At 40.1% G+C, this 27,691-nt stretch overlaps 2 protein-coding genes and 2 long non-coding RNA genes across 4 annotated transcripts in view; 1 reads left to right on the plus strand and 3 right to left on the minus strand.

Annotated features, from left to right (window-relative positions):
• rpn2 (ribophorin II) overlaps positions 1-1,063 on the plus strand; it is a 59,711-nt gene extending 58,648 nt beyond the window's left edge. The window contains exon 18 of the mRNA XM_039653613.2: positions 844-1,063. The gene's annotated coding sequence lies outside the window, so the exon portion shown is untranslated. The remainder of the gene's footprint in view (positions 1-843) is intronic.
• LOC148970126 (uncharacterized) overlaps positions 1-27,691 on the minus strand; it is a 182,804-nt gene that overhangs the window by 71,115 nt on the left and 83,998 nt on the right. The gene's annotated exons all lie outside the window — the stretch shown is intronic.
• Positions 11,649-27,691, minus strand: part of ghrh (growth hormone releasing hormone) — a 78,999-nt gene continuing 62,956 nt past the window's right edge. Inside the window, exons 3-4 of the mRNA XM_089125063.1 lie at positions 15,749-15,853; positions 11,649-13,153 (exon numbers count right to left, since the gene is read on the minus strand). Coding sequence (XP_088981189.1) covers positions 13,012-13,153; positions 15,749-15,853 — 247 coding nt within the window. The 3' untranslated portion in view covers positions 11,649-13,011. The remainder of the gene's footprint in view (positions 13,154-15,748; positions 15,854-27,691) is intronic.
• On the minus strand, positions 19,717-23,613 carry LOC120492366 (uncharacterized). Its single transcript, XR_016148592.1, has 4 exons — positions 23,266-23,613; positions 22,899-22,941; positions 21,537-21,676; positions 19,717-19,955 (listed from the first exon to the last, which is right to left on the minus strand). It is a non-coding gene; the product is annotated as an uncharacterized LOC120492366 (long non-coding RNA).

Genomic DNA, 27,691 nt, shown 5'->3' on the forward strand with positions numbered 1-27,691 from the left:
GACAGCACACATTTCTTTGTTGTACAGAAGTAACAATCTGTTTGAAATTCAATTTAAAATAATGAATTTGCACAAAGTATCAGCCTTTAACATCAACAACAAAATGTATATGGAGTGTTTTCTCCATCTTTTTAAAAGTTCATAAGTCTATTTATTTAGCACAATTATATGCTTGGATTTGTGTATTATTAGCATTTAGCATGTGATGCTGTACACTTTCAGTAAAGTATGCTAGATCGGAGTAGCCTGCTTCATCATTCTCAATCTTACACAGAACTGGTCTGTAAAATGAGCTGCATTGCAAAAATGATAATTTGGCATAGGTTTTTGTATCTGGTGCTGCGTTATAGACGAGATGCATGCTAATAAATCATTTTCAATGCATGAAATGTATTTTCCCCCTCCTAAAGTTGTTTTGAATACTGATTAGATTGGTCATGATTTCATGGCCATGATAAAAATTGTACAATATTGCTCCATTTAAAATAATTTTCTTTTACAGTGCTTGCAATGCAGCACTATACTGACATTTTTCAAACGTTGTTTATAGTTTGAACATTTGAATTTAGCATTTGAAATACAAACCAACAGATGGTGTCATCTTGATATTTGCATACAGCGTAGTGGTCTTTTCCTGCATCTGTTTAACTTTATTTAAGGCAGTGTGATTGAGAGCAGGAAGATTTAATGGCATTGCAGAATATGAAGAACCAAAGTTTAAAACCTCAGCTCACCTTAAACTTCAACGTTTTTTTTGTGTTTTTTTTTTGCCTTGCAAGCACTACTATTCCTTCAAGAAGTACAAATCTAGTTTTAATCAGAACTTAATATTCTCTCTTTCAGACTCGAAAGAAAATGATGCTGGCAAAATCAAGAGAAGACGACTGTGGACGCTTCATATTCATTTTTTTTTTTTACTTTAAGAAATTTGGAAACAGAAATATTGGTGGTGGTTTAAAAGAGAAAAAAAGGTGTAAGCCAAAATGTTCTGAAATTGACAAAAATGAGAAACATGTTTGTTTTCGTTTGATCCTGAAAATAAAGCACTGCAAGATGAATGATACTTTGAGGATGTATATGATGATGGTTGTTGCTTGTACATTGAGTCTTTGGTGTTAATGCAAATGAAAACTTGTGATGTGGTGTTTTTGTTTTTTTTTTTGTTTTTTTTTTTTTGGGGGGGGGGGGGTCATTTGTTTGTTTCTTTAATACAAATCAGAGTTTTGTAATGAATAGTGAAGCATGTTCCTGTTGGGAGCAAGAAGTTTACTTTGTCATCAAGCGAACTGAATTGTCGAATCATTCTCCCAATAATCACCACACAGAAGGCTAACATGTGTTAGTTACGTGGGTTTTTTTTTATAAATAAAACCATTAAAACACACATGTTTATTCAGTGCTATTTTTTCTGGAGTCAATTTTTAGAGAGCAATGTGATGGATATAATGCTGATATATCTGCTACCAAGAAACCACAATTAGATCCAAATAACCTAGCAAATTACAGACCCATCTCAAATCTTCCATTTGTCAAAAATATTAGAAAAAGTTGTCCACTCAACTCGGCTCTTTCTTGCAAGAAAACGACATCTATGAAAAGTTTCAGTCTGGATTTAGGCCACATCATAGCACTGAAACTGCGCTTGTTAGAATCACAAATGATCTACTTCTAGCTTCAGACCAAGGCTGTATCTCAATACTAGTTTTACTTGATCTTACCTCTGCGTTCGATACTATAGAATAGATCACACAATACTCTTAGTTCGACTACAGAACTACACTGGTGTTCAAGGACAAGCATTAAGCTGGTTCAGGTCATACTTATCTGACCGCTAACATTTCGTCTACTTAAATGGAGAAAAATCGATCATAACTTCGGCAAACTATGGAGTGCCGCAGGGATCGGTGTTAGGCCCTCTATTATTCTCAATATATATGCTGCCACTTGGTAATATTATAAGGAAACATGGAATTAGTTTCTATTGTTATGCTGATGACACTCAAATATATATTTCATCACGGCCAGATGAATACGCTAAATTATCCAAATTGACAGATTGTGTTAAAGATATAAAAGATTGGATGACGCGTAATTTTCTTTTATTAAATCCAGACAAGACCGAGGTAATACTTATCGGTCCTAAAAACCACCCACAAAACCTTTCGCAGCACGACTTTAACATATTAGGATGCCCTGTTACTTTATCCGCTACAGTAAAAGACCTGGGTGTTACATTAGACTGCAACCTGTCTTTTGAAAAGCATATTTCATATGTTACAAAAACAGCCTTTTTCCACCTTAGAAACATTGCTAAGCTACGTAACATGCTATCTGTTTCTGATGCAGAAAAGTAAGTTAATGCATTCATGACGTTGAGACTAGATTACTGTAATGCTTTATTTGCCAGTTGTCCTGCATCCTCAATAAACAAGCTACAGTTAGTCCAAAATGCAGCTGCTAGAGTTCTTACTAGGTCAGGAAAATATGATCATATAACACCGATTCTATCATCACTTCATTGGTTACCTAAAAAAGTTCCGTATTAATTACAAGGTATTGCTTTTGACTTATAAAGCTCTAAATGATTTAGCTCCAGTCTATTTAACAGATCTTCTATCACCCTACAATCCATCGCGCTCTTTAAGATCATTAAATTCGAGGCTTCTGGTCATTCCTAGCATATCCAGATCCACCAAAGGAGGGAGAGCATTTTCACATTTAGCTACGAAGCTCTGGAATAGCCTTCCTGATATTGTTTGTTGCTCAGACTCGCTCTCCCAGTTTAAAACTAGACTAAAGACGCATTTATTTAGCCTGGCATTCATATAATTTTTTTATCTTACAGTTACTGTAAATTTGGCCTCTAGTTCATAAACGCCAGAGGAGAACTGGCCCACGACTGAGCCTGGGTTCTCCCAAGGTTTTTTTTTTCTCCATTGGGTGATCTGATGGAGTTTTAGGACACCATCAGGTCACTTGATGGAGTTTTTTGGTTCCTTGCCACTGTTGCCTTTGGCTTGCTCAGTTGGGGATATTCAAATTAAATGACCCATCATACCATTGATCAGCTCTACCAAACTTGATTGTCTTTTTTCATGAATAAACAAACACTGTTATGTTGTCTTGATGGATACTGTGAAGCAGCTTTGATACAATCTGTATTGTGAAAAGCGCTATATAAATATATTTGACTTGACTACCACAAAAGTCATTCTTTACTATTCTAAAATGTAGAACATAATAATTTAGGCAATCAAAAGTATGAAATGGAAGTAAGGGATTATTTGGTGAATAAAAGAATTCAGATTGTGACGGAAGTGCTATGGATGGCAAGTGCTGGTGAGATATGGGAATTCGTTTGGTGCAACTCTCACAGTGCATGGGCATTTAGCGGCTAGCTGTTTTGTACTGTACATTGAGGTGCATTATTTGATTGAATGAGTGCTGAAATGTGCACTATGATTTCAAACACCACTACAAATGACTGCCCTGCACATAACATTGGGGTTATTTCGGACCACAGCCCTGTATGGTGCTCACTCCATGGCCCCTGTTGCTCTAATTGGTGGTATTGTTGTTGCGTTCAATTGCACCTGGGAAACAATTTTTTTCAAGTCACCTTTATTTATAAAGTGCTTTATACAATGCAGATTTTTTCAAAGCAGCTTTACAATGATAACAGGAAAATGATTCAATGATGCAAACAGTTCAATTCGACTGCAAAGCAGCTCTAAAAAGAAAAGTGTCATTGTTCAGCTGAAGTAAGTTCAGTGTTGATTCAATCCTGTTATAAAGATCAATTAATAACTTTTTGTTTGTTTCATCTACACGGCAGTTCTGGAGAAAACCGTGATGTTATCATCCAGCTCAGTTTAGATCTCACCCTATATCGGCCTGATAAGAAATATGGCCGATATGTTAAAGCTGATAAATAATGGATTATTTCCTTCAGCTATGACAATTTAGAAGCACACTGTTCTCCATGATGGTTTTAAATTGCTTGAAATATGATTGAAATCACACAAGGAAAATACAGTTAAATGCAACGTGCAGCAAAAGTCTGTCAAATAGGCTTAATTTTAGATATTTCTTTTTCAAAAACATTGATGCATTATTAATAATAACAAGAACTTTTATATTTTTCAATTATTTTCATTAACAACATGATATAATTATTTTTTTTTTTCATTATTGTCCGTGCGGAGGCTATTCCAATTTATTTATCCATGGCACATGCATTGTGAGTCTTTATATGCAAGTAATGTTGTCATGTGACTTGTTTGCATATCCTGGGCATTCTTTTATTCATTTGTAAGGCTATAGATTTTATTTGATAAAGTTGACCTTAGGAGACTAAAATTTATTTTAAAACTTATACTGGTTCAAACTACTGTACTGTATATGTTTGTTGAAATGCTTGGGACATTTTGGGGCTTTTAATGGTGAGACTTTTGTTTTTGTAATCTGGCTCTCAAAAAAATTAGAGTCAGAGAGAGCACTTCGAGCCTTGGGAGCACTTCGACTCGGCGAGTCAAAGTGCTCCCAAGCACTTTCTGTGGTATTCCGCCATACAATATAGTTATCCACTTTACACGCTTAGAAAAGCGCACCATTTTATTTTGTGTCACCGTCCTAGGTTGAGTTACACTACTTGTGTAACTGTATTTAAATAGCGAAAATGTGGAGGTGTTTGGTTGCTTCTCTGCTTGGCCCATATTGAATGAACTGGGCTAGTTAATGCTATCAAAGTGTCTCGCGCGCCAGAGCGATTGAGTGCACGCACTGAGGCGAGAGAGGTATGCAGAGATGTATAAAGTACTAAAAACCTGGACTTGAGTAAAAGTACAAGTGCTCTATCAAAAAAGTGACTTGAGTAGAAGTTGAAGTGCTCTTTAAGCACCACACTTAAGTAGAAGTACTAAAGTATTCAACATTTTTTGTACTTAAGTATTGCAAGTAGTTTATTTAAAAATTCACTACTTAAGTACTAAAAGTAAAAGTACAAGTATTGTAATTATTAAAGAAAGCAGTCAAAAGTTTGAACAAGCAATCAAATAAGGTGCTTTGGCGGGATAAAAATTTGCTTTGGCGGCCGCCAAAAAATGTCATTGCAGGACAACCCCTGCATTAGTTGTCAATGTGTGTGTCAATCAATACCATCACCCTATAAAACTGGCGTGTGATTTAGGCAGCATGAAAGCCAACTTGCAACAAATGCTTCGTAAAATTTTTATAATTGTAACGAGTAACTAGCAGAACATAAAAAAATAGAAGTAAAAGTATTAAATTCATCGAAAATATCTACTGAAGTAAAAGTAGAAGTATGAGAAAAAAACAATACTCTAGTAGAGTACAGATACAGCATTTTAGTACTTAACCCTTATGTGCTGTTGTGGCTTTTTTCAGCCACTAAGGGGTATTTTTTAGTCTTAATTTGGCCGTAACTTTTTCTTTGTTTCAGCAAATGGAATGATTTTTGGTGACAAATCTTATTTTGACACATATTTTGGGAAAATGCTTTGAAATTTTTCAAAAACTCAACAGTACACTCTGGGCAAATTCACTACCCTTTCGTTATGTTCGTGGCTGAAAAAAGCCACTACTTTAAACTGCTGTAAAAATGTATCAGATAAATATTTTTTTCAAATTTTTTTGCATAAATCTATTAACCGACCTCAGTCCTGATCAAAACTACTAAATGTTTAAAAAAAAATCAGGATTTTAACTCTTTAATTGCCAAATTCATAAATGATGTCACTGATTTGGGAAAAAAAAACACAGAAAATGACTTATTTCAATATAAAATATGATTGTGGACTGTATTTTTTTTTCACCTTTTATCACAGTCTTGGACATGTCAAAGATTAGAAACAACATTGGTTTTGATGCATTGTTAGTTTTTGTGTAGCATCAGATTTTAACTTTTTCTCCCTCATTTACTGTTCGTGGCTGTTTTTGCCCCATTGACTTCCATTATAACCACATTTTTTGATTGCAAAGCCATGACACCATAAAATCATGCATTTTTGATTGTTGATGGTTTTCCCTGTTGGGAAGAGGTAAAATTTGTAATTTTTACTGTTGATAACCAGGTGGAACCATTTAACCCTTTAGACAGGCCTGTGCAAAAAAAAGCTTAGTTTCTGGCTTTTACATGCAGTTATATGGAGTATAATAGCATATTACAGTGTGTATATGTGTGTGTGGGTGTGCGTGAGTGTGTGAGAGAGTGTGAGAACTCACCTTGATGCGTCTGAGAAAATAAAAATATACACTTCAGCTCTCAAAACTACATGGAGTAAACAAAAACAAAGTAAGTGTATTTATGCATCTGCTGCCTTTTGATGGTGAGAAATGCAGACTAAACAAAAACAAAGCAAGTGGATATAAACGCTTGTCATTTGATGGTGAGAAGAGCAGCAAGCAACATGAGAGAGGGCTTGACTTGTAGTGAAGTTTTAGAGATGATTATGCAGTCTGACCCCTCCAGCGAGCTGCAGGAGGTATTGTCTTCTCACTCTGACCGCAGACTCAGGACAGTCAGATCCTGGTTTGGATGTGGCACCCTCATCATCATCTCAAGCTTCCACTGAAGGCGAGGAGGATTCGGAGGATCCTGGATCTGGGTGGACTGGGAGAATCTTGAGAGGGACATGGTGGCTCTGAAAATCGCATGACCACTGCGATCATCCCACAGGCAACGTGTGGACTCCCCTCTGGATCTGTAGACGCTGGCCAAAATCAGCAGCCCCATGTAGGCACAGAGATCTGTGGAGTCCACCCCAGTCCAGTTTCTCATTGTGCGGTGCCCATGGAGGTTGGTCATGCTGACAATGAGGTCAGTCGTCTCCTCCGTAAAAAACAGATTGAACACAGAATCCATGTTCTGAACCATTGCGATAGCATTGCGTGTCGGCCCTCGACTCACGCCTCTTGCAGGCTGAAGAAAGGGAATTGTCTCCGCATTGGTGGAAAACCATACTTCACCATTTCTCCCAATCCACCCAGATCCAGGATCCACAGAATCCTCCTGCTTTCAGTGGAAGCTAGAGCTCCACTGAAGGCGAGGAGGATTCAGAGGATCCTGGATCTGTGGACTCCACAGATCTCTGTGCATGGGGCTACTGATTTTGGCCAGCGTCTACAGATCCAGAGGGGAGTCCACACGTTGCCTGTGGGATGATCGCAGTGGTCGTGCGATTTTCAGAACCACCATGTCCCTCTGAAGATTCTCCCAGTCCATCCAGATCCAGGATCATCTGAATCCTCCTCGCCTTCAGTGGAAGCTTGAGATGATGATGAGGGTGCCACATCCAAACCAGGATCTGACTGTCCTGAGTCTGCGGTCAGAGTGAGAAGACAATACCTCCTGCAGCTCGCTGGAGGGGTCAGACTGCATAATCATCTCTAAAACTTCACTACAAGTCAAGCCCTCTCTCATGTTGCTTGCTGCTCTTCTCACCATCAAATGACAAGCGTTTATATCCACTTGCTTTGTTTTTGTTTAGTCTGCATTTCTCACCATCAAAAGGCAGCAGATGCATAAATACACTTACTTTGTTTTTGTTTACTCCATGTAGTTTTGAGAGCTGAAGTGTATATTTTTATTTTCTCAGACGCATCAAGGTGAGTTCTCACACTCTCTCACACACTCACGCACACCCACACACACATATACACACTGTAATATGCTATTATACTCCATATAACTGCATGTAAAAGCCAGAAACTAAGCTTTTTTTTGCACAGGCCTGTCTAAAGGGTTAAATGGTTCCACCTGGTTATCAACAGTAAAAATTACAAATTTTACCTCTTCCCAACAGGGAAAACCATCAACAATCAAAAATGCATGATTTTATGGTGTCATGGCTTTGCAATCAAAAAATGTGGTTATAATGGAAGTCAATGGGGCAAAAACAGCCACGAACAGTAAATGAGGGAGAAAAAGTTAAAATCTGATGCTACACAAAAACTAACAATGCATCAAAACCAATGTTGTTTCTAATCTTTGACATGTCCAAGACTGTGATAAAAGGTAAAAAAAAATCCAGTCCACAATCATATTTTATATTGAAAATAAGTCATTTTGTGTTTTTTTTCCCCCCAAATCAGTGACATCATTTATGAATTTGGCAATTAAAGAGTTAAAATCCTGAATTTTTTAAAAAAAATTAGTAGTTTTGATCAGGACTGAGGTCGGTTAATAGATTTATGCAAAAAAATGTGAAAAAAATATTTATCTGATACATTTTTACAGCAGTTTAAAGTAGTGGCTTTTTTCAGCCACGAACATAACGAAAGGGTAGTGAATTTGAACAATGCACAAGGGTTAAGTACAGTACTTAAGTAGTTCTACTTCGTTACTATACATCTCTGGATGTATGTACTATCAACTTGTCTTAGTCAAGGGAATAAGTTAGGAATAATTGACGACAGGCCGTTGAATTATTAGAAAAATGATGCACACCCGAGGTGGTAATGCGGTCACGCGTTATTAACCCGTTCAATCCCAAATTTTTTCTTGCAACTTGAGTACATGCATTTTACTCCTTAGACCTCCCTAACACTCAAACAATATGCCTTTTTTGATTTTATGTTGGTTAAGTTAGTGAAATATTAGATTTTATACTCAGTCACATAGTGACCGGTGGGAAACAACATAGTCAGATTTCATTCAAATTCTTCGAATTGACATATTGACACAATTCATTCCAAGACATCCAATAACTCGTTTTTCCATTTCGTGAAGAAGGCTTAGTGAGGTGAAAAGGTTGTCATGTGCAAAGTTACACCCTGGAGGAACTTCTGCTTGTTTTGCTAGACCCCTATGGGCTAGACATGGTCTACACTTGGGCCCTGTCCTAGACTTATAGGCCAGTTTCAGGAAGATGTGTGTTCACTCTTTCAGTGCACTGAAGATGGGCCGTATGCAGGGGCGGCTCGCCCATAGAGGGCGCTGGGGCGCCGCCCTCCCTCCGACCTGTTTGTCTGTTTTTTTAATATATATTATAATTTATCATTTTGAAAAATAATCTGTGTTAATTATATGCTAATAATGGTTTTACTTTTAAAAGTGTTTTGAACTCACCAGAATGATATTTGCATTCACTTTCGTTACTTTTATCATGTTGGTGTAGTAGTATAGCCAATAGGCTGTCTTCTCAGGGCGCCAGTTCGCTCAGCCCCACAGTGCTGGAATTTAAGCCAATGGTTCCCCGGTTGCTATGCAAAAAAGTTTATATTTCGCCAATCAGCGCCGTCAAATTTTATGGTTTGGGGGCGCTGAAAATATCGCCCACAGTATCAGATTAGGGGAGTGCACCGTGCACGCGCACCACGGGACATTTTTTTACCTCAGATGAGAGCAGAATGGCAGCGCCAGTGACGTCGAGTGGAAATAATGTAAAGTTAGTCGTGGGAATTGATCTGTCTGTCTCTGTCACTCACTCACTCACTCACTCACACACACATAAACACTGTTTCACACACATTTGATATTAAAATAGTTATAGGAATATTAATACCTGTGTGTTTGCTTTGTTTTTGATGTTTTTAAGTTCTGAGCTAGATTACTGTGTTTAATACTAGTTAAAATCAACTTTCTTCTCATACTTGGGTGTTACAATCAAGAACGTTGTCCCACCCTCTTTTCAGAGCCTTTTCTCTCTCTCTTTCTCTAGTATCAACACATTGTTATCCATTATCCAATTGTCAAAAATATATAGTCTACAGCTGGGGATTGATTAAACTAGATTGTTGTATTACCTATTATTTTTTGTATTACCTATATTATAATTTATCAATATTATGCGTTTGCACTTTTTCTGTCAGCACACAGAGCATAATAAACATTCAACTTGTTCATTATCATTAACTGTCAAACTGTTATTATTATGTATTATTTGACCATTGGTATTGACTGGTTTAAGTTATTTTATTGGTATAGGTAAGGGCATGGCCTAAGGCCTAAAATGCACCAGAATGCAGGAAATCACATCTACTAAATTCAAAATTTTGTGGGGGGGAACCCCCAGACCCCCCTCTTATTCAGCCCCCCCCCTACTATCATTTTCACCAGCCGCCACTGGCCGTACGTTGTAGAAAGGGTTATTTGTGGTCATGTGTGGGGCACACCAGTTGGTTCTCATGAACATTTGCCCAATCCTCCATATAGTTCACCTCTGCATCGCCATTCAATAGTCTACTTGGCAAATGGGCCCTTTCACCCTGGGACTCCCTATTTGAGCCATCACTATCACAGTCACTTTCAATTGGGGGTGGGGGTGGGGGGAAGGGAGTCATGCACATCAAGAAGGTCCAACACATTGAACGTTTCTGGGATACTGATAACTACACAGAACAAAATTATAAATGCAATACTTTCGTTTTTGCCCCCATTTTTCATGAGCTGAACTCAAAGATCTAAGTCTTTAGACTTTTTCTATGTACAAAAAAAGGCCTATTTCTCTAAAATATTGTTCACAAATCGGTCTAAAGCTGTGTTAGTGAACACTTCTCCTTTGCCAAGAACATCCATCCTCCTCACAGATGTGGCAAATTCAGTGTAGGATTGCCAATACCTGCCAATGCCAGCCAATACCTGTGTTTTCAATTGAAGCACTGTGTTATACTACCGGTCACAATTGTGACCGTAAACAAAATTACAAGTCTTACGAGCAAAATATATATGCAGGAGTATAATATATCAGTAGTAGACCCTTTGAAGAATATATGTACAAAATATGATAGTTCTATCTGTAAATTAAGATGTTTTATATACTACTTTTTTGTAGTCAGAGGAAGACATCTTCTTCTAGATGTGCAAGCAGGAAGTGAACTGATCTGGTCATGTGACCTTTCACACTAGTCGCATGACATTAATTGATTTTAATCAAGACAATCTATTTTGTCATTTAAAAGTTTAATTTCTTGCCCAAAGTCTATAACAACATTTTCAGAGCTTCCAAAAATAAGAAAAAAGCTGCGGTCACAATTGACCGGTGGGATTAAATGAGAGAGAGAGATAGAGAGAGAGAGAGAGAGAGAGAGAGAGAGAGAGAGAGAGAGAGAGAGAGAGAGAGAAGGACTATTATTTATATATATAGCCTATTCAGTTTAATTTTAATTTTCTATTTAGCCTATTAGTATATAAAGTATAGTCCCTAGATAGGACTATACTTTATGTGTTAAAATTAAACTATGTGTAAATTGATTGTGAAGTTAGACATCGAAAATTGCAGATCAAGTGCATGGGGCTGCTGTCTTAACTACACGCAGTGATATGGAACTGTAATGCGGTTCAAACTTGCCTGACTCTACTTTAGCCGTGCATTTCCCTGAAAATAATTGCACAGCTTTGGAACGTTCTCAACCAATCAGAATCAAGCATTCAACAGCCCTGTAGTATAACATAGTTTAATATGAAAAAGCGGTGAAGTATCCCTTTAAGTCCAATACAAAGGATCCTGGGAACTACATAATATCAGCAAAATGAATATTTGAATGGTTTATTAAATTAAATTATGTGGTTTTCACCCAACATAATTGAATCTAGTAGTGCACAAGGACCACATTAATCAAAGGTAAAGAAATCAAGTTTGGAGAGAAACACAATTTTGTTGTGTAGATAAATAATATTGAGTAAACTGGACAATCTGTTCTCATTTTTTAATTTATCTGGCAGTTATTTCCCATTTAAAAACATGATGCAGACATGCATACTCCAAATTTAGAAAGTTCTGGGGCCTCAGATATAAAATCTTGCTTAGAAATTTCTCAAATGTGCGTAGCGTGTGATTCAGAGAATGAAAGTTTACAAACGTGCATATGTCTCTCTTTCAGAAGTGACATTTATAAATTGCAAATGATCTTGAAATTGTGCACAGCTGAATGGTTTCAGATCTCTGCCTTGTAAACGGCCTCGTATTAATGTCATGAACATACAAAGATACCCAATCAATATCCAAATGCTTTACTTGAGATTTGCTTATGTTTTCCAAATACCTGCAGTAGGCCTACAGCCTTATGCACTTGCGTCAATGATCATTCACATTTGTTACTTTGAGTGTTTTACTTGTATTTTCAATAGGATGCGTCTGAAATTGCATACTCTCTGAGGAGGTTCTTATTTTGAGTAAGTAAATTCATGACCGCTCATGTGACCCATAGACATCATATAGATTGACGCCCTATCGACCGCTACTGCCTATTGGCACGGACGAGCTGTGGGGCCGCCATCTTAGACCGGTCATCTGCTCCACTCAGTGTAATCTGTTTGGCAGGTGATATGAGCTGTCAGCGCATTTAATTAATCATATCTCACTGAATACCGAACTGAATCTCCCGGGGAGGGGGGGTTGGGGGATGGTTCTGCAAAGGTCATACTTGTAGCTATGATACAGGACACATGGGATATTTTATTCACAAAATACAACCAATAGTAAAGTAATGTTATATCTTCCTTGTGAAAAGTAATTCCCGAGCGATAATCCGCCAGTTTGAGCATGAATATGGTGCACAGTGCTCTGGCATTTACTGCTGCTATGCAACACAATAGGAAAACGACCTGTTCAAGATGGCGGACAGATTTCTCAGTGCCCAGCGGCCAATAGGGCATCTAGTCTCTATATGATATCTATGATGTGACCTACCAGAGTCAGTTGCATCACTTCACTGCCATTCACAAATCCTCTCATCCTCATGGGATGGCAAAGTGTCCATCGCATGCTCACTTTAGAATCTCATGATACTGTTTATTTGGCAGAGATCCTAATGTAGGATTTTTTTCATCAGTGTTAGGAGGGGCTTAGGGAATGTTCAATTATACGACTATACAACCATATGTGCTTTTACTGTTTGGATGTAAAATACAGTGATTTAAACATTTGTGTATTTTAGTCAGGGACTCCTTATTTCCGAGGGGTGAACTGAGTTTTAGTAATCCATAGTGAAATGTGGCAAATGCAATTATTAAAGACAGTTCAGTTGTTGTTGTGGTTTTTAATGTTTTCATCAGTGTGTAGCTACTGAGAACTTAAGTCTTCGTGGTTCTCTGTAACTTTGGTCCCTCTCAATGACATCCATATCCACATCTTGCTTGTAGGTGTCTCCATATATGCTGGATTGGCGTTTTACATAGTTTTGAGTTTCTTGTCTGTTGACAAATGTAAAATTAATTATTAATTTGGTACATCATCACATGTATCCACATGTATGACATTTTTCTTTCATCTTTGAAAGAGACAGTTCGAGTCTTGAGGGGAGCAAGAGAGTCCAGGCTGAGAGACAGCGTTGTCTCTCAGCCTGGACTCTCTTGCTCCCCTCAAGACTCGAACTGTCTCTTTCTCCTGTAATGCCCCCTGGTTCACTACCCAACTTCGCTCCATGAAGGCCACTGGTCGCCAGCTGGAAAGGCTCTATAAAAAATCAGGCCTCACTGTCCACCTTGAGGCCTTTAAAGACCATGTGAGGTCTTACAAAGAAGCTCTCTACAAGGCCAAAACACACTAATACTCAACTCTCATTGGTAACCAGCAAAAGCAACCCAGAAAGCTCTTCTCCACCATAAACCAGCTGCTCCGTCCTCACGATGCCCCCTGCCCCTTTGACAATCCTAATATTGGTTCTAATTTTCTGGATTTCTTTCAGGCAAAAGTGGACTCTATCCACCAACACCTGCCGCCTCCTCATGATCCCCTACCCATAACCCACACTCATGATGACGCCAACTCCTCTGCTACATGTTTGCCACAGCACTGCCTCTCATCCTTTTCCCCTCTGGATGCAGCTCAAGTCATTAAGTTGGTCACCAGAGCCAATATCTCCACCTGTTCACTGGACCCCATGCCAACTACGTTGGTCAAGGCATGCCTCCCCACTCTCTGTCCCATCATGGTGGATATTATAAACAAGTCTGGTATCTGGCCTGGTACCCTATGGCTTCAAAACAGCTGTAGTTACCCCTATTCTCAAAAAGCCCAGTATGGACCCGGCTGACCTCAATAACTACCGTCCGATCTCCAACCTTCCCTTTATGAGTAAAATTCTGGAAAGAGCAGTTGCTGCCCAACTTCATCATCACATGTCTCATTATGATCTCTATGAACCCTTTCAATCTGGCTTCAGAGCCCATCACAGCACTGAGACTGCTCTTGTTAAAATCATCAATGACCTCCTCATCGCCGCTGACTCTGGACATATCAGCATCCTCATCCTTTTGGATCTCTCAGCAGCCTTTGACACAGTCTCCCATGCTATACTTCTTAAACGTTTATCTGAATGTGTTGGCCTCACCGGCTCAGCACTCTCCTGGCTCCGGTCATATCTCTCAAATAGGGAACAGTTTGTTACTTTTAGAGACTCCAGTTCACCCCCGGCCCCAGTCAAGCAGGGTGTGCCTCAGGGCTCTGTGCTTGGGCCCCTGCTTTTCACCATCTACATGATCCCTCTTGGCCAGATAATACGTCATCATGGTCTTAGTTTCCACTGTTATGCTGATGACACGCAGCTGTATATCAGCACCAAACCATCCACTCAGCTCCCTCCACCATTGCTTATTGACTGTCTGAATGAAATAAAAACATGGATGTCATCTAATTTACTCAAGCTAAACAGCAGCAAAACAGAGCTATTGGTGGTGGCTCCCAAGCCACTACTCTCGAGGGTAGGTGGTTTACTCCTCAAAGTGGATGGTTGCTCCATCTCTCCTTCCACGGAAGTCCGCAACCTTGGTGTCATCTTGGACTCCACCCTCTCCTTTCAGTCACACATCAAACTCGTTACTAAATCTGCCTTCTACCAGCTCAAAAACATTTCCAGACTTCGACCATCACTCTCAGACTCTGTGGCTGAGTCACTCATTCACGCCTTCATCACCTCTCGCTTGGACTACTGTAATGGTGTCCTGTATGGGGTGTCCAGTAAGATCCTGGAAAGCCTACAATATGTCCAGAACTCGGCTGCCAGGGTTCTAACTCACACTCGGTCCTGGCAGCACATTACACCAATTCTCATCCAGCTACACTGGCTCCCGGTCAATTTCCGAATCATCTACAAAATACTGCTCCTCACATATAAATCTCTTCATGCCACTGCTCCCTGGTATCTAATGGACCTTCTCCATCCCTATATCCCCTCACGGAAGCTGCGGTCCATTGACAAGGGCCTGCTCTCTGTCCCCCACACCAGACTGTGGACCTTTGGGGACAGAGCCTTCAGCGTTGCAGCCCCCACCCTCTGGAATTCCATTCCCGCGGACATCCGAAATGCTCCCTCTCTAGACATTTTCAAAAACCTTCTAAAAACCCACCTCGTTACAAAGGCATTTAGCCAGGACTGATTAATTATTATTCTTTTTTTTCCCTCTCTCCTTATTCTTTATTGTCTATGTACCTATATGTAAAGTGTCCTTGGGTCTCGTGAAAGGCGCTATATAAGTATAAGTTATTATTATTATTATTATTATCTTTGAAAATAAAATAATTAATTTAATTAATTATAATGTAATTATAATGTTGCATTCTTAAATCCTTGGAACCCAAGATTTTAATACATGATCGGTCATATTTAAACATCAATGATGCATGCCAATATATTGGGTGTTCACAAATCTTAAAAGCACAGAGGCATAATATCAAAGACATGTGTCAGTGAGGAAAATGGTATGCCTAAAACTAAATTATTTAAATAATAAAAAGATGAATTACCCTGTTTTAATAATATTTGTTCAAATAAACTAAAAAAAACATACCCAAGTCTTTTTCCAATAACAGTTTGAAGGAATTTTCTGGCAGATATTTGACCCAGAACTTTTCTGTAGCTGTTGGTAAAGATGGCGTCAGCATGTCTTCCAAACCTAAAAATAGTGTTTAAACATCATACAGTTATGACAGTAAGATGACTATATTTCAAGTCAGATTAAACAATTTCTGAATGGTGTTATGGTTCAGCAATTGGGATTGCCCAAAAGCCCAGAGCAGTGTGAGAGAGTTTCAGGTTAAAAGGCACCTATTTTGCAAAATTCACTTTTACATGGTGCTTGAACATAAATGTGAGTTGGCAGTGTGTGAGCAAAACCACCCTAGAATGATACTGTAAAAATCCACCCAGTGTTTTTTTTTTTTTTACAATCTTAATAAATAATATGCACTGTCTCAGAACGAGCTGTTCTAAGACTCAGCGCAATATGACATAGAATTGAGAAAGGGGTTTGATTGACAGTGTGGTTGTGGCATAGACCCCACCCTCGGTGATCTTGTCACGAACACACACAGGGAACAGGAAATCCAGTTGCAGTAGTTTTAATTAAGGGCAATCCATCTCGTAGTCATCCAGGCAAGGTTCAAAGTCCATGTTATCAATCCAAATACAAATAAACAAACAAAACAAGAAACCGGCAATGAACACAGAACTCCAAAGTGTGGTGACATAAAACAACAACTCCGTACACATACTAACACAGACAGGGAATATATACACATATTTAACAAGACTAACAAAGAACAGCTGGGAACAATGATTACGGGGAACAGCTGAGTGCAATGAACTGATGAGTGACAGTGACAGACAGAATGCTGGGAAATGAAGTGAAATATGAAGCCCCCCCCCCCACGGAGCGGCTACCAGACGGTCCACGACAACACACAAAAACATGACACAAGAGTTCAGGAGGGAGGTGGAACGGTGGAGGATCAGGGGGAGGGATGGTGGGCCAGGTCCGTGAAGGGAGACAGGAACAAGAGGTGAGGGCTTAACCGGGGACCAGAGCAAAACAGAGAGTCCATCGGGCGTCCAAGGTGAAACAAAGAGTCCATCGGGCGTCCAGGGCGAAACACAGAGTCCATCGGGCGTCCAGGGCGAAACACAGAGTCCATCGGGCGTCCAGGGCGAAACACAGAGTCCATCGGGTGGCCAGGGTGAAACACAGAGTCCATCGGGCGGCCAAGGAGAAACACAGAGTCCATCGGGGGGCCAGGGTGAAACACAGAGTCCATTGGGCGGCCAGGGCGGTGAAGACCCCTCGGGTGGCCAGGGCGGTGAAGACCCCTTTGGGCGGCCAGGGCGGTGAAGACCCCTCGGGGGGCCAGGGTGGTGAAGACCCCTGGGGCAGCCATGGCGGAGAAGACCCCTGGGGCAGCCAGGGCGGAGAAGACCCCTTGGGCGGCCAGGGCGGAGAAGACCCCTCGGCCGGCCAGGGCCGTGATGCCCTCTCAGGACCAGACAGCGGCTCAGGAACAGACACAATAACTGTAACAGCCACAAGAACAGACACAAACACAGGAACAAACACTGGCTCTGGTGCTGGAATAGGCACTGGCTCTGGAAAAGACATTGGCTCCAGCTCTGGAACAGGCTCTGGCTCTGCCTCTGGCTCTGGAACAGGCACTGGCACTGGCTCTGGAACAGGCACTGGCTCTGCCTCTGGCTCTGGAACAGGCACTGCCTCTGGCTCTGGAACAGGCACCGGCTCTGCCTCTGGCTCTGGAACAGGCACCGGCTCTGCCTCTGGCTCCGGCTGTGGAACAGGCACCGGCTCTGCCTCTGGCTCTGGAACAGGCACTGACTCTGCCTCTGGCTCCGGCTCTGGAACAGGCACCGGCTCTGCCTCTGGCTCCGGCTCTGGAACAGGCACCGGCTCTGTCTCTGGGTCTGGAAAGTCAGTGGCTCTGCCTCTGGCTCCGGCTCTGGAACAGGCACCGGCTCATGAACTGCAGACACCGGCTCAGGAACTGCAGAGACCGGCTAAGGAACTGCAGACACCGGCTCAGGAACAACCACTATAACAGAAATGCTCACAAGAACAGACACAAATACAGAAACAAACACTGGGTCTGGAACAGACATTGGCCCCAGCTCTGGAACAGGCACTGGCTCTGCCTCCGGCTCTGGAACAGGCACCGCCTCTGCCTCTGGCTCCAGCTCTGGAACAGGCACCGGCTCTGTCTCTGGGTCTGGAAAGTCAGTGGCTCTGCCTCTGGCTCCGGCTCTGGAACAGGCACTGGCTCTGCCTCTGGCTCCGGCTCTGGAACAAGCACCGGCTCAGGAACTGCAGACACCGGCACACCGGAACAACCACTATAACAGAAATGCTCACAAGGACAGACACAAATACAGAAACAAACACTGGGTCTGGAACAGACATTGGCCCCAGCTCTGGAACAGGCACTGGCTCTGCCTCCGGCTCTGGATCAGGCATTGGCTCTGCCTCTGGCTCTGGAACGGGCACTGGCTCTACCTCCTGCTCCGGCTCTGGAACGGGCACTGGCTCTGCCTCCGGCTCTGGAACAGGCACTGGAACGGGCACTGGCTCTGCCTCCGGCTCTGGAACAGCAGACAGTGGCTCTGGCTCTGGAACAGCAGACACTGGCTCTGGAATAGCAGACATGGGCATGTCCAGGATCCTAGCCAGATAGTCCAGGTCCATGAGGCTCAGGAACAGACACAATAACTGTAACAGCCACAAGAACAGACACAAACACTGGCTCTGGCGCTGGCATAGGCACTGGCTCTGGAACAGACATTGGCTCCAGCTCTGGAACAGGCACCGGATCACACAGCGGAAGACACGAGACAGGACCAGAGCTACCTCTCCGCCCCTCCTGGTCTTCGAGATCTCCCCTCGGAACCGCTTCTCCCCTCTTCGCGAGCCGGAACGCGACGACACCGTGATCATCGGCACATCCATGGTCCGTCATGTCCGCGCTACCTCGGGTAAAGGTAAGGTGCGCACTCACTGCTTTCCTGGTGCTCGTGTTCTTGATAACGCTGCACAGGTTCCCGAGATCCTGAACGGGGACGAGCGCGTCGGAGCTGTTGTGCTGCACGCGGGAGGAAACAACATTAGGCTGCGGCTGACGGAGGTTCTGAAGAAGGACTACAGGAGCCTGATCAAGACACAGCGCCTAAAGCAACGATCATCGTATCTGGACCGCTTCCCAGACAGCAAAAATCATGCGGGCCAGATCTGGCCCAGAACCTTCATAAGTTCTGGGCCAGATCTGTAAAACGGACCCGGGCCGGTGTCCTTTAGCACAACGGGCCAATGCCGGTGTGGATCCGGTTTTCACATCTGGGCCGGCACTGGGCCGGCACTGGCCCAGCTCCAGAACAGATGAGAATTATTTTAGTTATTTGGCCCAAAGGTGGGCCAGATCTGGACCAGTTCCATACTGGATCCGGGCCAGATCTGGACAGGCACTGGGCCAGCTCCATTTATTAGTTCTGGCCCGGAATCACACCACCTCTGGCATCTGTCATAACCTTGATCTATACCACAAAACAAACCATATACAAAAATACAGATTTTTTTCAGTTAAAGGGGTAGTTTAGTTTGTTTTAGATGTTGTGCATGATTCAGCTTGTACTATGGGTCCTAGTAATAGATATCAGTGAAGGTATACCATTTCTGTCTGCGAAGTGTAACAAATAATGACTTGTATATTTTCAAAGTACACTAAAGCTGATGATTCACAGAGCAACTTTTAGAGCAATTGTACTGGGCAATGTTGTCGTCAATTGTAATGAGTAAATATTACTACCGTAATCCCCTTCCCCCACCATCTTACGATTTCTTGTTTTACTTGCGTTTTCTTTTTCCTAGCATTTTAAACCCGATTACTTTTCTTTCTTGGAGCACAAAGCATGGATAGTCAAAGCTGTTACACAGACTGTTTCTATTTGTCCTGCATAGAATTTCAACAAAGAAAGTGATAGAACAGATGAGTGACACATTTAAAATTTTATTTAAAATACACATTTTAAAATTTTATTTTAAAATGTCTAAAATAAAAAAGACAGGACAGAAACTTAAAACAAAGTAGATAATTGCCAAACTAAAAATCAGTCTAATAAACACATTTCTACAGATAATTTCTGTCTTGAACAACTGTTGGAACAACCGTCACATAACGTCCAACAAACCATCATGTAAGAGTGTGGGATGGCTGATGCGTTCATTCCTGCAAAGTATAAAAAGAGTGTAAGAACTCAATTGATAATGGCAATCACAAATTACATGAAAATCCACTGAGATTGGTAATATTAAAGGGGACTAGGCTGGAAGATTTGACCTAAAATCAAAATCCAGATTAAGAGAACATTTTACCACAATTACAACTAATGAATGATTATCTTGTACCAACATGCTTAACTGTTGTAGTTGGGGTGTTTTTTGTAGTTAAAGGACAACTCCGGCGCAAAATGAACCTTTGGTCTAATTACACATTGCTACCTAGTCAACCGTTATCTGAGATTTGTTTTCATGATTGCCGAATGTAAATAGTTTTATCTCTAAAAACAGTTTAGCCTATAGTGCTAGTATAATGCTAGTATATAGGGCATAGAATAATGACAAGTAAAAATCGCTTGTTATTACCACTAACAAGGCTCAAAATAGCCCCACACTAACACGGTAGCATAACAAAGGTGCCTACATTCAAACCGAAGCATTGAGAACTTTGTCAGTGTCCATACAGTTTAATAAGAAGATATTTTATACACACAGTCAACTTCGTGAATACAGGAAGAAGCCATCTTTGAAAATTAGTCTCTACCAGTCGATCTAAGAACGCCGATCCATGTCCACCGGTGAGATGTGAATAAGGTGATAATGTGAGCGCGAACAGTTGGCTACGTGTACATATTGAAGAGAAGATTGTTTGTGTTTCTTCCGAAAACAACGGACCATATAAGATTCTGCACAGTTCAGCGCACTTGGATCGGCGTTCTTAGATTGACTGGTAGAGACTAATTTTCAAAGATGGCTTCTTCCTGTATTCGCGAAGTTGACTGTGTGTATAAAATATCTTCTTATTAAACTCTATGGACACTGACTAAGTTCTCAATGCTTCGGTTTGAATGTAGGGACCTTTGTTATGCTGTCGTGTTAGTGTGGGGCTATTTTGAGCCTTGTTAGTGGTAATAACAAGCGATTTTTATTTGTCATTACTCTATGCCCTATATACTAGCATTATACTAGCACTATAGGCTAAACTGTTTTCAGAGATAAAACTATTTACATTCGGCAATCATGAAAACAAATCTCAGATAACAGTTGACTAGGTAGCAATGTGTAATTAGACCAAAGGTTCATTTTGCGCCGGAGTTGTCCTTTAAATCTGTATCTGTATTGCATTTTCAAACTTCAAACAAAAATCATTAAAATTAACAAGTTAATAGATGTTTTCTCTGGAAGTATATTTGGTTTGAGGTGAAAAAAGTTAGTCTGGAGCCCTGGTGGTCACACACCCGTGTAACAGCGTGAGAAGATGGCCTCCATTGTAGTCAGCGCTCAGTTGGTTTAGTTTGTCATTTGCTAAGTAATCGTAATAAATAAACACATAGGCTTACACAATCCCTTTCGTCCTATAGATGCATCCTACAGAATATTTCTATCGTTCCCAGGACAGCCCTGAAAAAATATGTCACTGTTCCTACATACGTACTACGTAGCTGCAATGCTATTAACAACAATTTGCAAAGTTAAACACAAAACAAATGTTTCTACAAAAGACTAGCACAATGATTTATCTACAATTTACCATGGTTAATGCATCTCTGGCCATGGCACGTTCTTTGCGGCCACCTCCGCGGTCAGAGGCCGGGTTGAACCAGCGGATGGCGTGCTGGTTAATCTCGTTGTCCGATGCGCTGCTAGCAACTTGGTTCTTCCGTACAGCCTCTGTTAAGAGAGAAAGTCAATTGGTTGATGGGTACAAATTCTGAAAATTACCTCTAAGTCAAGCCAATAACCCACTGTTTTGAGAAAAGCTTTAGATGTTGCCCATGTTTACTATTGTTGGTGTGGCAGAATACCTAATTTTGTGTAGACTTTCATTTAGTAACTCAAAACAAATGAATAACTAATCACAACTAGATTGTATTGGATCATCCTTAAATCAACCTTTTCAAGAGGAAGTGATTATGTGAGTAACCAGTTCTGTCATGACTGCAATCTATTTCAGCACTGCTATCAAAGTATTTTTTTTTTGGCTTTAAAGTTGCATCCCTTATTATGCATTATTAGTAGTGTAAAACTAGTAAAATAAAAATTCTTACTAGTAACATTTGGAATAAATACTAGTATCTAGAATCTATTTAATAGGTACTAGTATCTAAAAAATAAGTACTAGTACCTAATGAAGAACTACTAGTATCTAATGTATATGTACTAGTCACAATTGGAATACATACTAGTCAGAACTGAATAGTTGATATCTGAATGACAGATCCCCATGGAAGTCAAGGGCAACAAAAGTCACAATATTTAGTCACAAAAGAATAGTCAGTCACTATCGCAATAAGTACTAGTACCTAATGAATAAGTACTAGTATCTAATAAAAAAGAACTAGTATCTAAGTACTAGTATCTTTAAAAAGGTTCTAGTACCTAAAGAATCAACACTAGTATCTAAAGAATGAACACTAGTATCTAAAGAATTACACTAGTAGCTATTGAATAAGTACTAGTACTTAATGAAATAGATACTAATATCTAAAAAATAAGTACTAGTAGCATGAAAATAGAGACTAGTAGGTTAAAATGATTAAATGTTAAGTGGCTTGCCATAACCCAAATAAATATCCAAATGAATCAGGCACTGCTCAACCATAATACCACGGCGGGATTTCATACAAAGTCAACGAAAAGAAACGGAGAGATGCGTTTTCCCGCCCATAGACCTTATATTTGTCATAATTTGACAGTGAACTTAGTAAACAATTAATTTACACCTATGAATTAACGTTAACTTATAATTAATGTCAGATGAAAATTCTAATTTCTTCTAGCTTTGATTTTTAATACTTTACCTATCATAACTTCATAATGTTGTGCTTTATCATAGCAGGATAAGGATTTAAAAAAAAAAAAAGTCGGAAAAAAAATACTTTAGTTAACTTACCCTATTAATCCGGGGCTCTCGCAGCCAGGGGTGAAGAAAATATCTAAAAAGGAAGACAGGTGCTGTTAATTAACGTTAGTGCTGTTCAAAACTACGTATACAACATCATTGTAAGTTAACTAACGTTAAACAGCATTAATGTTTAAGCTAGCTACACACAAAGTTGTTTATTAATGTTAGCTTAGCTATCAGTTCATTCAGCTAACCCAGCTAAAAAGAGTACGTTACGTTAGCCAATCTTCTTCAATAGCCATCGTAAGAAGTTAAAACCCGGTCAAAACTTTCCGAAATGTTGATAACAAACATTACACCGCTATTAAAAACAAGCACACTAAACTGTTTGACTGTTTGATATCGTTCAACTTACCGTTATAAACTCTTTCCACGGAGCTTGCAGTCCGAAGATCCAAATGACCAACAGTTCACGCGCTCGTTCCAACGGCCCCGGGCCAGAACAACAACGATTCCGCCGACTGACTTCTGATCTGGAATGAACCGGTTAAAAAAAAAAAAAAGGAAACAATTCGCGCGCTCGTTCCGACGAGTCCGGGCCAGAACTATTATGATTCCGCCGACTGATGGATGTTCACGCCTACTCCCGATGTACACAGACTACATGCGGGCCGTATCTGGAATGGGGCAGTAAAACGGGGGTGACTGTTACACGGATCTGCCGGTTTGGAGGCGGATCCGGCCCAGAGTCAGCTGCTATCTGGGTTCCCTCGTACTGACAAGGACAGGAAAGGTTCAGTAGACTATTTGGATTAAATAAATGGTTAATGTTGTGTAATGAACAGAAACTGCTCTTTGTAAATAATTGGAATCTGTTTTGGGAGAGACCCAGGCTGTATCGTGCTCATGGACTCCACCCCAGCAGAATCAGAGCGGCTGTTCTGTCGGACAACATCTCCAAGACGTGACGCACCAGATGACTAGTAAGTCAAAGTCCAAATCACAGCCTTTGTTGTCCAAACGTAACTAATATGCATAGTGTGGAACATTATATAAAAACTGTGTCTATTCCTCATTTAGTGAAGCCAAACAATACATCTAGTGTAGGATCTAGCAAAAATCTTATTGTAATTAAACCAGAAAATTTAAATATCAGTGAACAAAAACAATTTCTAAAGCTAGGTCTTCTAAACATTAGATCGCTCACACCTAAGGCGATTATTGTAAATGAAATGGTCACAGATAATAATTTCGATGTTCTGTGCCTTACTGTACCTGGCTTAAACCAAATGAGTATTTCAGTCTAATTGAATCTACTCCGCCAGGATACTATTATAAACATGAGCCTCGTCTGATTGGTCGTGGTGGCGGTGTTGCAACAATCTATAAAGATATTTTTAATGTTACTCAGAAAACAGGTCACAGGTTTAATTCATTTGAAGTACTTGTGCTAAATGTTACGCTCTTAGATGTAAGAAGGAAATCCATATTATTTCTAACCTTGGCTACTGTATATAGACCTCCAGGGCCATATGCTGAATTCCTAAAAGAGTTTGCAGACTTTCTCTCGGATCTATTGGTGAATGTCAAAGCAATAATTGTTGGAGATTTTAACATACACGTAGATAATACAAATGATGCTTTAGGGGCTGCGTTTACAGACTTATTAAACTCCTTTGGGGTCAAACAAAACGTCAGTGGTCCCACTCATCGTCTAAATCATACAATAGATTTAATTATATCATATGGAACCAATCCAACTGATATAGATATTATACCACAAAGCGATGATGTCACTGATCATTACATGGGGACTTACTGCTGAAATGTCATGTTGCGCCACGTTATAGACCAGGCAGAACAATCCTTCCTACCACTATAGATAGATTCTCAAATAGCTTACCTGATCTATCTAAGCTGCAAAGTGAACCCAAACAAATAGATGAATTAGAGGAAATGATTAGTAGTTTGAGCACCATTTTGACTAGTACATTAGATATTGTTGCACCAATTAGATTAAAAAAGGTTAGAGAGAAAACTAAAGCACCCTGGTACAACAGTGCTACGCATGCTATCAAGAGAGAAACTCGCAACGTAGAGCGTAAATGGAAACAAACTAATTTAGAGGTCTTTAGAATTGCGTGGAAAGACAGTAAGTCAAGTTATAAAAAGGCCCTAAAAACAGCCAGGGCTGAGCATCTCCGCAAACTAATCGAAAATAACCAAAATAATCCAAGACAATAAACATGAAGTTTATGAAAAATAAGACTTTAAAAACGAAAAACCACGAATAGATGTTATATTGCACCCCATAAACACAATCATGCAAAGAAAAAAAGCAGTCAACCCCCCCTTTAATATAGACGGATGTCCTGTTACTTTATCCACTACAGTAAAAGACCTGGGTGTTATACTAGACCGCAACTTGGCTTTCGAAAATCATATTTCATATGTTACAAGAACAGCCTTTTTCCACCTTAGAAACATTGCTAAGCTACGTAACATGCTATCTATCTCTGATGCAGAAAAATTAGTTCATGCATTCATGACCTCGAGACTAGATTACTGTAATGCTTTATTAGCTGGTTGCCCTGCATCCTCAATAAACAAGCTACAGTTAGTACAAAATGCAGCTGCTAGAGTTCTTACTAGGTCAAGAAAATATGATCATATAACACCGATTTTATCATCTCGACACTGGTTACAAGGGCATATTGCAGGTTAGAGGACCCAACGAGTCAATGCATAGAAAAACAATGTAGGAACTAGATTTTCTTTAAAATATACGTATAAACACGCTACAGAAGCTTCTGCAGTCGTTTTTGTGAGAGAATTTTACTTCCGCGTCTGAAAATGGGCGTGGCGGGCGTGACGCAATGAGCGGGAGAGCCGTCGATTCACACAACAGGAAAACAATGAATCGCATGACATTTCGGACGCTGAGGAAATACTCGTATGACGGATCAAGCCATAAAGTTATGAGCCTGCTATGCTAAAGAGATCAGGGACAGGCCAGGATAATGTCAGACAGAATGGTCAGAGAAAAATTGAGCTGTGATGTGAGGAGAACCAGTGGAGAACAGGACAGGTGCCTTTTAGGTGAGAGACGTGCTTATAGGCTATACACGTTCGCTAACGATATACACTGTGCTCACAATATTGTACAGATTATTATGATCCTATAACAGGCCAGCAGACATTATATGTGTAGGGTATATTTATATACTATTAAATGTATACAAACTTTACTTGAGTATATTTCTATACTAAAAGCATTGGCTATACTCAGGTAAATTTTTAATACATATTTTTCACCTAGGTTATAACATAAACAGAACATTAAAGATTTGAGTATTTAAACAACCAATTTTGTTTTTCAATTATAAGTTCTATTTAGGGCATGACATGACTAAGTTACCTATATACCACTATTTGATGCCATTGGTAGTATACGACGATCAATATTCTTGCTTCGGCATACCATGATGTTGAACTCCATCATATCGCCGGGATGCTATAGTCATTTGATCTGAAGTGAACGCGACACACGACCGCGTTTTCCGAGCCGATGCAGAAGAGAAATCACGTCTCTTCACCTGCTCAAACCGCACCAGGAACGAAAGATAGGCTATATAGCACCGTCACTTTTATTGTAATGGAAACTTGTGGACTCGATCTTGAAGTCCTGACAGGCTGGAGTTTTTGCAATCTCCACAAACATAATAATAGAGAGAGGATGTGCGGCATAACCCATCAAACTGACAGGTTTATTGCCCCCCATAAAATAAGCCCCGCCCCCTTTACCCCTCCCATTTATGAACTGTACGTACACTGTGGGAAATTCCCACGGTCTCCCCTCACCACTCCTCACTACCACCCCTCACCACTACCCTAATTCTGGACTGATCACGTGATCGTGGGAAAATTTTCCCACGAACCGGACCCCCATCCCATCCGACCCGGTACCGAACTGGACACCTGTTACGGGGGGCCCGTGTCACCACCCCTCACCACCTCTTCACTTTAGGGTGATCACGCGATCGTGGGGAATTTTCCCCACGATGGTGGAAAAACAATACATTTTCAAACTTTAAGGACGACATAAAACAAAGATAGGTTTAGTGATTTTTATTAAAAGAAAAATCTTTTACACAGACTTGAAGTTGTACAAACTATAACAAATATTACAAGTTTCAAATACAATAACGTTGTAATATATTTTAGTGTTCTATTAAAAAAGTTTTCTAAAATACATTTTTAGTGTTTCATTAAAAATACAAGGCTTCATATATATTTTATGTTAAAAACCTTTAAAACAGTTTAAAAATGCATTAAAAAGTCAAAGATCGACCATTTTACAGAAAAAAGTCAAACAAGTGGGTTTTTCATTACAGAAAACTGTTTTTCTAAACCCTTATTTTTTAAAAGACTTACGTTTACAAAACAGTTTTAAAACCCATTTTTAGTCAATTTATATCATTAAGACGCGGTAGGAGTCTTTTCCTTTACACGCTATTTAGTAAATTGCTCCATTTTATATAAAACGTCTATTTCGCAAAAATAACATATCTGAACAAAATCGCTCTTTTCACAATTACACGTTTAAAAAGTATTAAAATATTGTATAAAGTTAAAATACACGTATCTTTAGCGTGAGCATTAAATTGTGTTTTTTAAAACATCTAAAAGCGTATGTATTAAACTTATATCAAGTAAATAGTTATGTTTTCTTAATAAAGCATATAAAACCGGTTGTTCTATATCAAACAAAGACCTATTTCTATCATACATTTAAAAAAGTATTACTTTTCACATAACATGTATAATGTTTAAATCTATTA

This window comes from Pimephales promelas, chromosome 21, assembly GCF_988280905.1.
Source record: "Pimephales promelas chromosome 21, fPimPro1.hap1.1, whole genome shotgun sequence".
In the NCBI taxonomy this organism is placed as follows: domain Eukaryota; kingdom Metazoa; phylum Chordata; class Actinopteri; order Cypriniformes; family Leuciscidae; genus Pimephales; species Pimephales promelas.